This window comes from Biomphalaria glabrata, chromosome 13 (genome assembly GCF_947242115.1).
Source record: "Biomphalaria glabrata chromosome 13, xgBioGlab47.1, whole genome shotgun sequence".
In the NCBI taxonomy this organism is placed as follows: domain Eukaryota; kingdom Metazoa; phylum Mollusca; class Gastropoda; family Planorbidae; genus Biomphalaria; species Biomphalaria glabrata.
Genome location: NC_074723.1, coordinates 26,282,809 through 26,301,569, shown reverse-complemented (window position 1 = coordinate 26,301,569; position 18,761 = coordinate 26,282,809). Strand labels below are relative to the sequence as shown.

Sequence of the window (18,761 nt, the reverse complement as noted above, 5' to 3'; positions counted from 1 at the left end):
ATTTGAATAAATGTCATAAACAGTTGGATTTAACATCTGAGTAAAAATCAATAAAAGTAGGTAATCAGCTTACTGTATCGGTTTAACAAAAAAATAATTAACTAGCAATAGTGTTTATTGTAACATATTTTAAGAAAATTGATGAGGAAGTGGTGACACCCTGAGTTATCGCACTAGGTGCCACTGACACTCTATCGGGAGGTTTCCATGCTGATCTAATGTGATCAGTCAATACTACTTTACTTATTCCAGAAGAGTTAGAAGTGTCTTATCAAAGACAACGTGTTGCACTGTTTGCTTTTATGTGAAAAATAACGCCAAATGATTTTTAAAATGGTATTACTTTAAACGTTCAAAACGTCTGTTACGTTGACACCTTTCAGCTCACCAAAAAATATTTTTGGCATACCTTCTTCCCCCATACGGGATACGTGCCGTGCCTAGCGTAGCTGTCGGACCATTAGAAGTCCCTCTATACTGTCCATATCGATGTTCGCAAGGACATCGCTGTTCGTATTGCGGTCTTTCCACCGTATGTCCATCATGGAGTGCAAGCATCTTTGGGGAAAGCGTTCATGTATTCTTAGTTGCTTTCTGTATAATACTCATGTTTTTTGTAGGAAGCCGTTTCGATTTATTCTGACAAACTCTCACCTGAAGGCGTCCAAAAGCACAACTAGCCCTGGCCAGACGGTTACCAACATCCCTTGATACCCTTGATAGCGATGCGTCATTTGATACTACGCTACCTAGATATGACTGGATTTATATTTTGGATTTTGGCACATCGGCACAATTTAGGCCATGTCGTACCCATTTACGTTGATGTTTTTGGGCTTAGTAGGTTTTATTGGGTGACTTCTGGAACATGACTTCTGTTTTCCCGAGATTTATAGATAAACCATTAGAGGCGGCAGCGTTTGCAAATTCTTTGACCGCGATCTGGAGATCTTGTTCATTCTGGGCTAGCAGGGAACAAACATCGACATAGAGAAGCTCTGTTATGACTATTTCATTTGCTTTTGTATGGGACAGTATACGTCGAAGATTGAACACATTACCGTCTGAGCGAAACCTGACACGGATGCCTTCATGCAATCGCTACCTCATTTGACCCACTACGCCAAAGAAGGTAGCGAATAGAGTAAAAGAAAGTACACGGCCCTACTTTACGCTATTTTCTATTGGGAAGTGATCAGACAGGTCACCGTTGTGTCAAATCTGGACTTTTTGTCTCACTTGAAGCTGCTTGAGATTTGATTGGAATCCGAGCTTGGTCAAAATCCTCTATCTTTCTTTGATATCAGGTTTTGCCTGCAGCGTGGGAGGGTACTGTATTGCCTTTAGTATTTTTAAAGTGATAATTGGCTCGCAAAAGCCATAACCACTCTTTACAATAAATACTGTCAATATATATATATATGTATAAGCTCTTTTTTTTCAATTTGTGTTTTTGCAGAACTGTGGCAAACTATTTAATATGGCGATTTATCATCTTTGTATTAAAGACAAGCGCACTCGGAGAAAAATATATGAATTTACTCACTAACTATAATAAGGTAAAATAATTTTTACTTTACTTTGTGTACAAAACATGGTTTACGTTGACGTATCTAAGTGTATTAAGCTATAGTTCTATTAGAGCTGACTAAATGCTCATTAATACAGTGATTTACAGTAGAGCAGCGGTTCTCAGCCTTTTTGTTGCCGCGACCTCCTAAAACGATTCCCCACTAGACAGCGACCCCCAACCGTAATTTCTTTTTCTTTCATAGGTCTAGGTAAATGGAAATTTGCTAATGTTATAAAATCTTTATCATTATTTCTATATCTGATTTATGGTGTATTTTCATTGGTAGAAATTTAACACCGAAAAAAACTTTATGTAATTGTAATGAGTGTAAAATTAATGTCTTTTATAATTAAAGTGCTTACACAAATTTTATCTTTATCACGTACATTTATTAACTTTTCTATTGCGTATTCACCATCTTCATGTGCACAGACTTGTGTGACAATTTGAAAAGTATGGCGAGACATGGAGGATGATATTAAATAAGGTCAACTACATTGCTACACATTTGTAAATACGCCAACGTTAGTGGGAAGGTTAAATTCTTGTGGGAGTCTTTGTAAGAGCACAATGAATGTCATCATCAGCATCAAGTCTACTTTTTTATTTAGACTTGATAACTAAGAAGCTGGAAAAACCCTGCTTCGCAAAACTATATGCCTACTGTTAGAAATGATCGAAGAAGGAGAAACACAATCTCAAAATAGGAAATGACTGCAAACACGTGATCCAGAATTGTGTAACTGACATTGAAAAGCCATCATTTTTAGCTGCATAGTTTATGATGAGCTCAATAAACTCTTTTTGTCTGAGGAGCATCTTCAACTTTGACTTATATAAAGTGTAAACATGATGTCATGTAGATTTGGAAGTTGGTTGAAATTTCAATCGCACCGTAGTGCTAATATTCTTTGACATAAATTGTCATTGTAGTCGATTTGTCAGATCCAACACCTTTTTTCCTCATAGGAAGCAGATAAATTTGGCAAGTTTTATTTTCCTCCAGTTTTGTTTGCCAAATTTGAAGTTTCATTTGGACGAACGGATCTTTTCAGACAAATAGAAGTATAATGTATTTGAATTCTTGCATTGTAACATTTAATTATTTAAGGTGACAAAGATGTCTACCAGGTCGGTTATTTTCTGTGTATTTTCTTTCTAATTAAAAAAAAACTTCTTCACGAAGATTTAAAAAAAACATTTTTTTAGAACCTTGCCTCTCGACAACCATCAGTGTGAAATAGCAGAGCATCTTGAAGCCATCAAACTCAGTCGAAGGAGTAACTATCAATGAAAAAATGCATGTCTACATTCAAACAGTAATGTAACACTCACTAACTCTAATTTTCATCTTTATCCTTGAGCAAAATATCCGTCTTCTTAAATAGGACACCCTAATTTTTTATTACATTTTTGTTTGACGATCGTTTCATAATTAATCTAGTCAAAATTATTTCGGGTAATGTCCCTTTGTTTTGTTATATCAAATAAAACTATGCTTGCTAAAAAAAAATCAGATGATAAATAGATGAAAAGTTTTCAAAAAAACAAATTTCGATGGTCTTAGGCGACCCCTGAGAAATGGTCATTCAACCCCAAAGGAATTGCACAGGTTGAGAACCCCTGCAGTAGAAGATATATTTAAACGTCTGGTATGAAGGCTGCCCTACCAGACGTTTGGTTGACAACTGGACGGATGGAGGTCGACTCAAGAGGAACTCTTTCATGCAGACCGGGCAGGAATTGTCCAGAGAGATCCTTAACAACTGGTGTCGAAGCGGGATAGCACCTACTCTACTTACCAACGCCTACATGAGCTCCAGATTAACGAAATCCGTAAGGAGTTAAAGAGGCCATAGCTGGTCAGATGATGTGAAGGTGAGATTATCAGAGCTCGGCCAGGTCAAGGGAGATTATACCTTGATATTGGCTAGCGCTAGACAACCAGCGTTGCCCGAGGCGTTGAGTTGAATGGGCTTTTTTAAGTGATCAGCCGCTCGCGGAAAGGGGGGGGGTCAACGGATGTTTGCCAAGATAGATAGAGGAAGTCAACTCTTGTCAAGAGTCTAGTGTGGTACGTGTCACGGTGGGGATAGTAAAAGGTGATGTCGGTGCCAAAGGGGGTGGGGTCGGATTTGAGGGGTGGTGGCTGTGTTTTTTAGCGCTTGATTGGCTAAATTAGTAAAATTGATGTTTAATAAGTTTAAATAAGTCAATTAAATGCTTAGACCTGAGTGAGCTAAAGTGGGTTTATTAGTAAAGTTAAGATCCCCTGTCGTTAAAAGATTGAACTGGGGCTTGGAGTCTTATCCCAGTAATCCAACCTCCTAGACAACGACTATAACAACCAGCCTAGGCAACCACCATATATACGCTGTTTGTGACAACTTGGGGCTCGTCAGACATGAACTGTGGAGCTCGTGAGGCATGAACTGGTGGCTGCGTTAGGCGTGACAATTGTTGGCTGCATCCGGATGAACTTGTGGCTGCTTCCAGCATGAACTGCGGACTCATCCTTGATGACCTTGAAACTTTTTTGCGATGAAATGGTGGCTGCGTCCGGTCTAACACGTCTACGTCAATCATTTTTCGTGATCTTGACATCATTTAGATATATAGATGACGTACGATACTTTCTCCTTGGCCTGGAGCTGAAACTGTTTAGTAGTCAAGACACCTGCCTACAATTATAACAGTAGATTTATAGCGTCTTGATTTTCTTGTTTATTAATCCTTCGTCAGTTCATACTAAAATCTCAAAATACCTAGGTGTTAAAATAAATGAAAAATTGTCATGGAATCCACATATATTGATGAAACTATCAAAAAATCAAACAAAGCATTAGGGTTTATTATATTATGTCCTATAAATCAAATAAAAACATAAAAAACTAAAACATTATTTAACCTTGGTTAGGCCAATAATAGAATATGCATCCTCTGTTTGGGACCCCTCAAATTAAGAAAACATTAAGAAACTGGAACAGACACAAAATAGAGCAGTGAGATTCATAACAAACGAATTTTTATATTTGACTAGAGTAACACATTTAGTCAAATTACTTAATTTAGAAAGCCTTCAGGATAGAAGACTGAAAAGTAAAGTAGCAATTACACATAAAACACTGAACCATAATCTTCAAATACAAAAACAAAATCTAATAAAATACTCAGAAAGACACAAAGATAAAGGCTAATTCCTCCTCGTTCCATATGCTAGGACAAATTTGTACTAATACTCCTTCTTCCCTAGTGCTATTAGAGCATGTAATGGATTGTCTGAGCTAGCCAGGAAAACCAGTGACTTAGCAGAATTTATGTCATTGGTTAATATGCATGACTAAATGCATGACGCGTAGGACGTAGTCATCTTCTTTTTTGAAGTAACGTCTGTATTATATAACATAAGATAAGATAACTCCAATAGGTATTTGAGTAAACGTTACTCGTGATAGGATCTATCTTGATCTTTTGTTATTTCGAAAATCTGTTGGAGAAATACAGATAATCATCAGACGACAAGTTATACCTATCAGAAGTTGGACATCTTATAATAATAATAATAATAATAATAATTATTATTATTATTATTATTATTAAACGAAATAATTTTTAGTACGCGATTCATCAATGAATATAGATCTAGGCCATAGACATAAATATATAAACATGAATGCTAATATAAACCATAAGAAATTAAAAGAGGACTTTCTTGGCAAATATAGGCAAAGAGTTAATAAAATCCTCAACACCAAACTGTCTGGCAGTAATCTCATCACTGCAATTAACAGCTGGGCCGTCCCTGTGCTCCTTTACACGTTCGGTGTGATCAAATGGACTGACACCGACCTACATGACATTGACAGACTCACTAGAAAATTACTAACCAAGTTTCGATGCCTACACCCCAAGTCCTCCACCATAAGGTTATACCTGCCCAGGAAGGATGGGGGTCGTGGATTGCAGAACATCTTCAAATTGTGTAAGATGCAAGTTTTAAAAATACGATCAAAACTGCTCGCCTCCAGCAACAAATTAGTTTCCTTCCTACGGAAATACGACTCCGATGCAACCCCTCTGAACCTACACAATGCTGATGTCAATATCGGTTTGGACGACGTAGGGCATGAGATTCGCCAATGGGAAGAAAAAACACTCCACGGAAAATTTCCGGCTTCATTACATGGGGACAACATCGACAAGGCTGCTTCCTTAACATGGCTCAAAGCAGGTCATCTCTACCCTGAAACAGAAGGCTTTGTTACAGCAATACAGGACAGAGTAATCAGGACAAAAAATTACGAGAAGCATATCCTGAAACTCAATGTTGTCGACAAATGCCGAAAATGTGGAAATGTGGGCGAGTCGATTGAACACATTATGGCAGGATGTCCAGCCCTATCAGAATCAGCCTACCTAGGTCGCCATAACCAAGTTGCAAAGTTAATACACCAACACCTGGCTTTGACGTACAAATTGATCGATAAGGACACTCCCCCTTATTATAAATACTCTCCGCAAGAGGTTCTCGAGTCTACTGAATATCTGCTGTACTGGGATAGGCCTATTCTGACCGACAAAACGGTAGATTTCAATCGCCCGGATCTGCTGTTCATCGATAAAAAAGAAAAAACCGCTATCATTATCGATATCGCCGTACCACTGTCTCATAATTTAAGAAAAACTGAGATAGAAAAACAAAGAAAATATGGGAACCTAGGCTTGGAGATTAAGCGTCTATGGAAATTGTCCAAAATAACAATATACCCCATTGTTATATCAACCGAGGGGATAATAACAACTGACCTCACAGACACCTTCAAGGCCCTTAACATTCCTAGGAACATCTTCGTTGCCTGTCAGAGGGCGGTACTGCTGCAGACCTGCCACATCACCAGAAAATTCCTCAGTGGAAACTGTTAAAGGGACTACGATGAATTTTGTTTCTCTTTAGCGAAACTCGACCCTGGCAGCGCCAGAGAATGACTACTCGTTCATTTCTAACATAATAATAATAATAATCTTTATTATCCGTAAGGAAATTTGTCTTACAATTTGTGCATTACACTAAACAAAAAACATTATAACCAAAGTGTACATTCACACCAGACTCACTCATAATTTACATGTGACAAAGTTTATACCAGATTGTTCTTATTTAATGATTTGATTGCCAGGGGAACAAAAGAGTTTTTGTGTCTGTTTGTCTTTGCTATCGGTGTCTTGTGTCTCTTTTGTGATGGTAAAATCACAAAATCCTGACACAAAGGGTGATTCTTTATTTCGAGGATCTTGTTAGCTTTTTTATAGATGTTTGTCTCAAACAGCTGCCCAAATGGGGTTTGTTTTTTGCCAATGATTTTGACAGGAGCATTGAGGATTCTATTAAGTTTATTCCTATTTTTAATGCTCAGATTGCCATACCAGGCAGTGATATTGAAACTTAAAATATAGTGGAGAAAGCCTTGTTTCTACGCTTTGAGTCACTGTATCGAACCTATCAGTAATCGTCACAACCTCACTGGATATGTTAAGCTGGATGGAGTTTTTTTTACGTCAAGTTACATCGAACTGTGTGATTGTTTGTTTTTTTTTTGTAATTTTTTATGTCCCTTGTAGTAGCTGACCTATTTTGTTATTGGTTAGTGTACACCCTCACACACGCGCGCTTATTAGCATAGGCTGTAATTTAAGTTTAAGAGCTACTATTTGGGTTTATTTTCCATCTGAGCTACCAATATTTTCACAGCTTGTTATGAGCGTAGAGAGTTAGCTGACATTCGACGGTTCCCTTCATTGCTTTTAAACTTCTTGTTCAGTATCAGCGTCGACTAACTTATATTGATTGTTCGGCCTTTCGCTAGTGTTATTGGATTTCGTTGAGAGATACCTCGTTTGGTTTATCTGCAATAGACACCGCGGAATTGCCTAACAGTAGATATTCGTTTAAGTAAGGAATCTGGTTGAGTCTTGTCTCATAGTCCTAGTAAATTTAACATTAGTCTTCCTCTTATCTTTTGAGAAATAAGTACCAAGCTAAAAGCTATCCGAGACTATATGAAATTAGCCCAGTCATTTGGGGTGGAAAAATCTGAAGTTTTCAGAATTGCGGAACGGGAGAGGCAGATCAATTTAGATCAGATTGAGAGGGACAGAGCGGAACGCGCGGCGGAAAGGGAGTTACTTAAGGCAAAGGTGGAACAAGAGACAGCTAAGATAAATGCTGAACGGGAAATGGAAATCAAACGCACAGAAGATAAAAGTTTCTTTTCCCAGCCCCTTATCTACTCACCGTATGGCTACTGGTCATATCAAAGTCGTGTATTTTATCGAAGTTTGATGAAAAGGAATCTTTTCTGAAACGGTTCCAGACCAATGCTCTGCATGTTTCTTGAGACAGGTCCACTTGGGCATCTTGCCTCATTGCACTTCTATCAGGGCGGGCTTAGAACGTTGAAATGCGTCTTGGTAGTGAGACCACAGTAGACTATGAGAAACTGAAGGGCGCTCAGTTGAAGGCCTATGACCTTACAGAGGAAGGGTTTAAAACAGAAGTTTAAAATGGCCCATATTGAGCACTATTTAGGACTAGGCTACTGCAGTACTATGATAGTGTGGAAGAAAAGAAGTTTGAGTATGGTAATAGACACAGTTGTATGTCCAAAGTTATTAATAAGGCTCAGAGGAAGCCTACTCTATATGAAAGGACCTTAGAAGCGAGTGTACCTGTGAGTGGGGCTCAAAGAGCGCCAATTATTTCTACAAGGGATTTAGATAGAACGCAAACTTGTAACTGAAAGTCAGAGAAGTTTGTTGTAAAATATGTATCTATGAAAGAGTTTCCCACCCGATTTCCTATGCTCTGAGGTCTTCTATGAAAGTGTGGCGCCAAGCTATACTTGTTTGCGCTTTCATCATATCGGCCTCTATGTCGTTGCAATTCTTGGTGTGCGTAATTTATTCATTCTGATTATGTCCGGCAAACCTCACGTGACACTCCGTCAAAACCACATTAAGTGATCGAGTTCCAGTTTGGCTTAGGATTTCTTTGTTTGAGACACAATCTCTGTAACTGACTACTAAAATCCGTCTCAGCTATTTTGGTTGATCCACATTTAGTCGTTTCTCAACTTTTGGCTTTGACTTCCATATCTCGCATACATACATGGCTGTCATGATTGTGTAAAGTAGGTTGAATTTTGTTTTAGGTTCAATAGCTTGTCTTCACAAAAAAGGCCGCATCCTCTATAAAATGCTTCCTGCCTTTTTTATTCGGTACGCTACGTCATGGTAGGCAATGACATCTTTTGCTATGATGCTGCCTAGGTATGTGAACCTATCCAAATTTTCATGCTCTGACTTCCCAAGTCTAATGACAAAATTGTATTCCCGAATGACCATATTGTATATATTTTTCAAGGATTTTCTTTTCTAAGTTCTGTTCCAAATGTATTCTGGACTATTTTATAATGTAACGGTTAGTTAAATATAAACTAAGTTTGACTAGGAACATACTTTTAATTTGTGTATGCAGATAACAAAAGGGACTTCATTGCAAAACTTATCGGTGAGATAAATACTTTACTTTATGACTGGATACAGCAGATAACGCTCAGAAAATAGGGGGATACGTTTTATACAGTAACAATTTCTACACATAGTTTACTATCATGTGATAGTTGCTGTACTTTGTCCTTAGGTTTTATTTGGCACTTCATCTGAAAGAGCGAGGTTTAGAATATGTGGCTCTTATACAACGAATGTGCTACGCTTAGCTGTTGGTCGAATGTTTATTGAGAACAATTTCGACCCTGATTCCAAAATAATAGTAAGTCATATCAGCCCGTGTCTACGTTCTATAGATTGCTTTCCATCATAATTTGAACTTTTAGTTCAATGGCATCATCAGTTATAAAATAATTAAAGTTAATTATTTAATTGTATTTTTTATGCCAGTTTTTAATACCAATTAAGGTTAAAACATTATTCTTGTAGTAGGAATAATTTCCAATGGAGAATTAGAAGCAACTATTTATTCTATGTCTGCTGTAGGGGCTCGATATGATCAAAGAACTTCAAGTCGCTTTTGATGAGCTATTGGAAGACTTAGATTGGATGGATGATCCAACCAAGGTGGTAGCCAAAGAAAAGGTAATTGTAACAAATAAGATATACTTTCCTTAATAGACAGCTGGAGATATATCGAAAAGAGCGTGGGACAGACCCAAAGTAAAACCGTTGTAAAAAACGAAGAAAAGATATCTTGAATATACCCCATCGGTAAGAGGCTTTGTCTGCACGTTTTTCTTGCTTTCTAGCACTTGTGCTTTGTGGCAAAACAATTGTTAAATTATTGTCTGCATCAGGGGCGGCCAATAGGTTAATAGGTAAACTCATTCTTAATTTTCGAAATCGAAAACAGTGCCTTTAATATATTGTAATATGGCAACTCAACGAGGACACGTCTTGATCACAAACTTAGAATAACAATGTAAGCACATCATTTTCTCAAGTCCCTTGACTTTAAGGGAGGGTTTACGTTTTTTAACTCCATCCAATAAAAATCTAAAGGAAAACTAACAGTCTCTAAATTCAATAAATTTAGCCAAGAAACCCCTTCTAATAAAAAGCAAAGCTACTATCACTCAATTCCATGAGATTACAAAAAAAGGGGTTTGTGATTAAGAATATGTGGCAAGATATTGCACTGTAGACACCTCAAAATATGCATTTTTTGTTTTAGTTTCAAATTCAAGAAATAATGCTTGGCGACGCGGCCTCCCCCCCCCTCCCAGCTAGTAGGAGAGGGATGTCTATTGTGGTTCCACTAACCACAGAAAGAATCTATTCTAGGGTACAAAAGACGTCCGAAAAAGTGAAGGAGCTGGATGTAATTTAAATTAATTACCTGTATGACGGGGTTGTATTTTGCCTTGGCTCGTCTGCCCGGGCACCCATGACAGTCTATCATTTAATATAGTACTTAATTATACTAAAGAACAAGAAATGACAATAGGTTAAAGCATAATAGTTAACAAGCATCAAAGATTTAATGATAAGACATGACATCATTGACATGAATGGTAGTTATACATAGCAATTAAATCTAGAGTAGTTAGTTGGTCAAAGAAATAGATGACCTTAACATCATCTGCCCTATAGATCGCAAGGTCATATTAACTAATAATCCAGTGAGCCCTGCGTATGTACAAAGTATATAACAAAATTAACATGAAGACACCACCTAAGATGGTCTATGCACCAAGCAGGGCGCATACAAAACAACAGATCACGCTCACATCAGCTTAAATTCAACAGTCCCAAGCCTAAGTCTCTAAACAAGAAAATATGAATTTCCTTGTGACTCGACATGAGTATAATGATAACCGGTTTGGAGCTACGAAATAAGGAAGAAAATACTATAGAATGTGACCATTACAGGGAACAATAAAATGAGACTGAGCAAGAATCATCTGCCCAATCCTAAACAAAAAGAAGCAATGACGTTTTCAGAGCGCGTCTTTGGAAACAGCGCATAAATATTATGGTGTTTAATAGAGAAACACGGAACAAAGAACCAACTCAGTATGCGCAAGACAATATAAATATACATATAGTTGTAAATCAAGGCAATTACTCAACGAAAGGTAGGAGGTAATAATAAACGATGTATTTATTATAAGCTTTCAACAAATAGTTAGACTTAGACTTTCGCTATAAAGTTACAGGGAGTAATGCCTTAAGTTCTAAGAGTCCTACTTAATACCAGAACAGCAGAACAGACCACCGACACACTTCCCAGTGTCTCTCCATGTCTTCCTAACAGTTCACTAGTATCACACAGGACAGCACTTAGCCCCAGACTGTTCAGACTCGCATAACTTTAGCCGGATTTACAACAGTCCTTCTTCCTGTCTCAACATGTCTTATACTACTTGTGTTGAATGGCGCTCTGATGCACGCCATCAATGTGGCTTGGAAGCGGAGTTACAACAATATATAGTGATGGGAACTAAACTAAATTTTTTTAGTTAAACTAAAACTAAGTTTGAACTAAAAAAAAGTAATTAAACTTTTAGTTAATCACAAATTGAAAAAAATAGTTAAACTAAACTAAGAAACTTTAGTTAAACTTTTACAAACTATTTTGACCTTTTTTAAGGACGAAACAGCCAAACATGAAAAATATAGGCCTAAAGCACAACCAATCTCTTTAGCAAAATGTAATAAACATTTATTTTTGCACATGAAACAAGATTTAAATGTCGGTTAAATGTCTTTATGGGATAGATGTAGATCTTAATAGAATCACTGGAATAAGAATTATTTTATAGAAAGAAATTAGAAGTAATTTAAGTCATTGGTTAATATGCATGACTAAATGCATGACGCGTAGGACGTAATCATCTTCTTTTTTGAAGTAACGTCTGTATTATATAAGATAAGTTAAGATAAGATAATTGTCCAAGTTCTAATATAAGTTACCTTTAGAAGTAATGATAAAACTGCACTCTAACTAACTCGACCTAGATTCTAGAATATTCTGGATCTAGATCTAATATCTTCTGCAAACGAAATGATCAGAAACATAATCTGGATCTAGAATTAAATCTAGCTACTAGACCTAGATCAAATAATTAATATTTTCATAAAAAAATAATCTAAGAAATACTAGTTAGGCCTACTACTACTACTACTATATCTAAAATCTAGATAGAGTCTCTAGTAGATATCTTAGTAACTCTAGATTAGTCTAGATCTAGCTAGAGATTTTAGATTATTATAATTATGATAATTATGATTATAACTAGATATGGGTATTTATGTCTGTATACTCTATAGTAGTTAATACTAGATCTAGTCTAATAGATCTATTATAGTTAGTAGATATAAGTATAATTATAATAGAAGTAGATGTAGATCTAGTCTAGAACTCTAGATTTAGTTAATTTAGTATTAGATCTAGTAATAGTATAGTGACGACTATTATTAGTTAGTTAGATACAGTTAGTCTAGTATTATAGTCATTATAGATCTATCATCTATGCATCTTAGGTCTTAGTATAATAAGTAATTAGATATAATATATCTAGATCTAATAATCAAATCTAGACTCTAATTCTAGAATAGTAGAATCTCTAAACTAATAGTTCTAGTCTAGTCTAATAAAGTAAATTAATATAGATTTCAATTAATAGATCTATATTATTGACTTATAATTTTAAATTTACATCTAGATCTAAGTCTAAGACTACTAAGAGTTAGACTCTACTTAAGACTAAGAGACTAAAATAATTAAATATAGACTATTATGACTATAGTAGTCTAGACTAATTCTAATACTAATAGACTAGACGTCACTAGACTCTAACTCTCGTCTAGTAAAAAGTTTTAAAATAAAATAGAAAGAGTCGACATTTCTTTTAGATCTATATTCTATAGTAAAGCAAAATTCTTTGTCTGCAGCTATACAGGAACACACTGGTGTTTAAAAAAAAAGCAACAAAATGTAGATCAATAGAATAAGCAAGGAATTATCAGGATTTATCAAGCAGCGAAACTTGCTAGGATATAATGAACACGTTTATTTTTCTCGCCTTTCAAATACATTGAATTGGCGGGAATAGCGACCATTATAGGGTAAAGGCCAAAAGGCTTTCTAGTGACCTGTGCACCCTCTAGTTATTTCTCCTCTCTATTAGCCTATTTATTACATATATTCTCCAAATTACATAGATCTAAATATTTATTGGTATGTCTGTTAAAAAAGTTTGTAAAATTTGTAATTAAACTTTTTAGTTTGTAACTAAAAAAAATTAATTAAACTAGGATTTTAACTAAACTTTTTTTTTTTAATTAAACTTTGGCCTTAACTAATTTTTTTTAGTTAAACTAAAAGTTAGCAACTTTTTAGTTAACTTTTGCCCATCACTAACAATATATATATATATAAATATATATATAAATATATATATGCGCTTCCGTGCTGTGTCTTGTGCAGATAATGGACCTCATTCACCAATCGTAAACATTCAGCCACGTGGTGCTCTATCTCTTCTATATAATTTACGATCTGATGTTTAATTCATGATAGTTGTCACGTGATATTTTTTTTCGTTGTTTTATCAATAAGATCACGTGACTAAACGTTGTTTGTTTACGATTGGTGAATGAGGTCCATTCTAAAGCTTCAGGAGAGTAGCTAGCGAAGTGGTGTACAGTTAAGATTGATTAAAAATAACTGAAGCGATTTCACTCAAAATAAGCGAGTTTAAAAAAAAAAACTTTTTTAATTAACTTGTTTATTATATACTGCTATAGCTTCCTAATAAATTGTTTAACTTGTTTAATTTTTGTTTTGTTTTCTTTTAGAATTCTTATATCGCTCCGAAGATTGGCTACCCTGAAGAAATCAAGAATGATACTTATATTGAAGAGCTTTATTCCAAAGTAAATTTTTACATCAAATCACTCTGTTTGTCTGGTAAAAAAGTGTGTACGCGTTATTTCATCCACACCCAATCTCGTATCCAGCTGAAATTTCGCACAATTATTTCTTTTACCTGACAAAAATCAATTTAAAAAAAAAACTATTAGCTAATTGACTTTTGGTAAATAATATTTTTTTTTTGGTATCGAACAAGGGACAGATGTGGTGGTATAAGTTGAATTAGTTCCCTTTATACTTTGCAGATCAATTGATAAACCTTCTATTTTCATAAGCACTTCCCTGGCACATTGGTTAGCATGATAACTTGAGGAGGATAAGGGTGCTTGAGCCCTCGAGTTTGTATACAGGTCCTTTATCATTTTTAATGCATTTAAAAAGAGATCTGTAACATTCACTCAGATAACCCTTTCTTGAGAAAAGCTTAAAGCATGAAACTGCGCTGAACAAAAAAAAAAAAGGTAAAAATATTTGTAATCGTACAGATTTATTATTGTTAGTCTAGATCTATTACAAATTTAATTACATGACTGCTCTTAACTAATTGATACAACTACGCTTAATACAAGTTTTTTAAAAGTATTTTAAGTATTTTTCTTGTTAATATTTTATTTAAGATGTATTTTTTTCAAAACTTTCCATATAACGCAAAAATGTGCATTATGTTTAAACTAGTCTGGCTTATTACATGCACACTTGATTGACAGTTAGCTATAGATCAGCCTATGGTGAATTTGATTTGCTGTTTTAAATCATTATCTTTTATGTTACAATGACATGAGCAGACAATAACAAAATTCATACTAATTTTAAATTAAGGAATGTAAGACGCAAGGAAAAAAACTATAGCTGATTATGTCATGAAAGGGGCGCAAAGAATCATGTACTTTTTTTTGAGATCCAGCTTCTTGATACACAAATTATGATTGGTTATAAGTAGTTAGTAGGAAATGGGATTGACAGGAAACTCTATTCTCACCCATTCTCAGCCTAAATTAGCTTCCTTCTAAGGGTCACTCGTGTCTAAAATTGAGAGGGGCAAAACCCAACGTGTAATATTGTTTCAAACATGAGTTGACAAACAACACCTTAGTTGTTGTCTATCCTATACTCTTAAACAAGCTATTCTTGTAATTAGTGCTTTCTGGTGTGTATGTGTGTATATTTATATTTATTTATATATGTATATATGTTTTTTATTTCAAAAACGGCTCTAACCATTTTCTTTACAATTTTAAGATATAATGTATATAAATGAGAAAAAAATCCTCAATTCATTGGCCACAAGGGGAAAACTTGAGGTTGACGGTTATATCGGTTTGAAGCGAAAAAATACCTCTTCAATATAAAAAAAAAAAAGCAAATTACGCACTCAGAATGCTATGAACGTTTAAACCCCTCTTCAGAAGGGTTTGATGCTAAAACAAGATTACAAAGAGAGTTTGTGTTACACAAACTCAGAGGCGGCCCCCGTCGAAGTCGGATCCCTGTCGGATCTGCATATTCGCAAATAATATTCAAGAGGTGATTTAATTTTGATGGTCAAAAGTAATAATGTTTCAAAGATTCATTTGCCGTAAATTTAAATTTAAATTAAATAAAAAATAGTAGATTAGTTTTAGTATATTAAAACATTACAATATTGATCAAAACGTTTGGAAATGAAAATCTACACTTTTTTTTTACACTTTAAGTTTAGAAATTGAAATTCTACATCTTAATCTAGTCTATTTTAGTCTAAACTAGATCTAGAAATTCTAGATCTAGAATCTAGAATAATTTTAATTAGAATATAAATCCAGATCTAGATATACTGTAATAAAAATCTAGATCTAGTTTAAAAAATCTAGATTAGATCTAAATCAAGATATCATTCCTTTTTTAAACGCGAGTCACATAACGAGGCTTAATAAACATTACTATACCGAGTTCTTTTTTCATTTCATTTGAAGAATTAATTCCATATAACGTCAGAGGGAAAAAAAAACACTACGTCACACGGCCTAGCTAGACTAAAAATCGCCTTCATCATTACGAGCCATTTATCGAGTGTTCATAGACATTGGTGCACCGAGTGCGTTCTTTTAGCATTTCTTTTAAAGAATTCATTCCATATGACGTCAAAAGAAAAAAAAACACTACGTCACACGGCCTAGCTAGACTAAAAATCGCCTTTATCATTACGAGCCATTTATCGAGTGTTCATAGACATTGGTGCACCGAGTGCGTTCTTTTAACATTACATTTAAAGAGTCCATTCATATGACGTCAAAGGAAAAAAATTTCATTACCTCACAATAGGCTAGTACCGGTACCATAAAAAAAATGTCATTTACACGAGATATTTAACGAGGGTTCATAGACATTGGTGCACTGAGTTCTAATAGAATTTATTTAAAAAGGATCAAAGCCGCATTGTTTTTGCGTTTTGTCTGTCAGTCGGTCTGTCCGTCATCTTGATATAAAAAAAAAAACAACTAAAAGTTATTAAAAATTGATTAACCTTTATTTTACGTTTCAAAACATGCAATAATTTTTAGGTATGAACACAATTGAAAAGTTTATATAATAGATTGTTCCGGATGTTTGTATAAATAGTAAAAGAAAAAGAGAATTTCAGTTAAATGTAATACCGTTAATTAAATTTTTTGGATGGTCTCGTATAAAAATTAGATGTACTACAGCCATGTGGAGAGATTTTCATACCTTACTTTGGTGTTTGGATTCTGTTTTCCTTAAAAATCGGAACATAATATTAACTATAATTAGATTTTATAATGTTTTAGGTAGAAAGTTAAATGTACTGTAAGAGAGTAGTGAGTTAAAATATTTTTCATAAAAATCCGTAAAAACATTATTTCGTAAGTGAGAAGATTATTTGTTAATTAATTAGAAGAGGGAGTTCAAACAATTATTTGGCGTTAGTAGATTTTTAAATAAATTCGGAAATTTCTGGCGACGATTTGTAAGAAACAAAATCCGGAACTTTCTTTATCGATTACAAAACTTCTATGTTATGTTTTAGCAAGAAAAAAAATGTCTAAAAAGTAATTTTCAGTAATCAATTCTAGTAAATTACTTTTTTTTAAAGCCCTGAACAACCTATTGTCGATATTTTTAAAATTTGTTTAAAGATGAAAATACGGAACAATTTGATATTGATAACCAAATTATAGTGACGCATTGTCAAATAATATAAGTGTAATATTAGTAAATTATGCGATTTTAAACAATCATTAGGCATAATTCATGCTTTATAAAACAATATCCGGAACATTTTTACACTTAATGAAATATAAGTCAGTATAGAGATTTTGATTTAGCATTAATATGCTATTTACATAAAAAACGGAACAACATATTATTGATAATGTGTTTTTGCAACGTTTAAGCATGGAAATTGAATGTAATATAAATTAGAAGAGCAAACAAACATTTGTTGGGGTTGATTAGTTTTGCACACAAAAAAAAAATCCGGAACAATCAATTTTTAGATACTTAAAACTATTGAGATGTTACGGGAGGAACATTAAAGTGTAAAAAGATTTTCAATAGCTTTTAGAGTTCTAGTTTTTTAATCTAATCGTGACGGACAGACCGACCAACAGACAAAACGCACAAAAATAATCTTCTTTTATTTGGATGGGGACACTAAACAAAAAATAAATAAAATCTGATTTTTTAAAAAAGTTTAAGGAATTGGTTTAGCACCTGATCATGTAGCGACGTTACGCTACTGCACGAAAATCGCTGCATAAAAATTCCATTTAAAAAAATGTGCGTGATATTTACATACAAAATGCATTATTAGCCTTTATAAACAAACAGAAATGTTTTCTTTTAATTTTAGCAGCTAGTTGACCAGAAAAAACATCTTTAACTATTATTTATATTAGTTGTAAACAATATCAGGTGACCGAGCCTCGCTCGGATGAATAATTTGTTAAGGAAGGATATATACCCGAAGTCATTTTGAGAATATTTTTGTACCAGGTGGCCGAACCTCGCTCTGTTAAATAATTTCGGAAGGTTATATACCCGAAGTCATTTTGGGAATATTCTTGTAATTACGAAAATGAAATATCGGATAAAGACTACTAATCTGAAGAGTTGTTTTAGTGTTCTGTTAGTTCTAATTGTAGGCCTAATTGTACATGTCGATTAAATTTAAAGTCTTTTAAGTCCTCCTACAGTCTAGACAAACTACAGCTCACGTCCGTCTTATAATTTTACAATCCATCTTTTGCGTAAAACTATTGTAGGCTTACTATTATTGGCTTGGAAGAAAGTCTTTGCAATGTAACTTCTCTACGTTATAGGGTAAAACATGCACTTAGTGACAAAGTAAAATGGCGCATTTTTTCTTATTAAACTTAAATCATGGCATTAGTTTTCTAAAGAAACGTTTCCGCGGGGCACCTCTGTTACGCCAAACAATATGCTCGTTACCCATACGGGATACGTGCCCTGCCTAGCCTGACTGTCGGACTATAGGAAGTTCATACCGGCTTTTGCCATCCATCCATCCTAGTGGTGCTATGGCCTGCTTTTACACATCCATCCATTCAGATCTCTCCTGGCCCTAACTCCAAGCTTTTTACCGAGGTTTATAGTTAAATCAAAAGAGGCTGCAGTGTACGCAAACTCGTTGACCGCTAGATGGATATCATGTTTAGTGTGAGCAAGTAAGGCGTAGAGAAGTTGTGTTATGACCATTTCCTTTGTTTTGGTACAGGAGAG

At 34.7% G+C, this 18,761-nt stretch overlaps 1 protein-coding gene across 2 annotated transcripts in view; it reads left to right on the top strand.

The window, feature by feature from the left end:
* Positions 1 to 18,761, top strand: part of LOC106058204 (neprilysin-1-like) — a 217,447-nt gene that overhangs the window by 152,320 nt on the left and 46,366 nt on the right. For both annotated transcript variants that reach the window (XM_056007389.1, XM_056007388.1), the window contains exons 11-14: positions 1,460 to 1,559; positions 9,273 to 9,401; positions 9,626 to 9,724; positions 13,946 to 14,023. In XM_056007389.1, the coding sequence (XP_055863364.1) occupies positions 1,460 to 1,559; positions 9,273 to 9,401; positions 9,626 to 9,724; positions 13,946 to 14,023 (406 nt within the window). The remainder of the gene's footprint in view (positions 1 to 1,459; positions 1,560 to 9,272; positions 9,402 to 9,625; positions 9,725 to 13,945; positions 14,024 to 18,761) is intronic.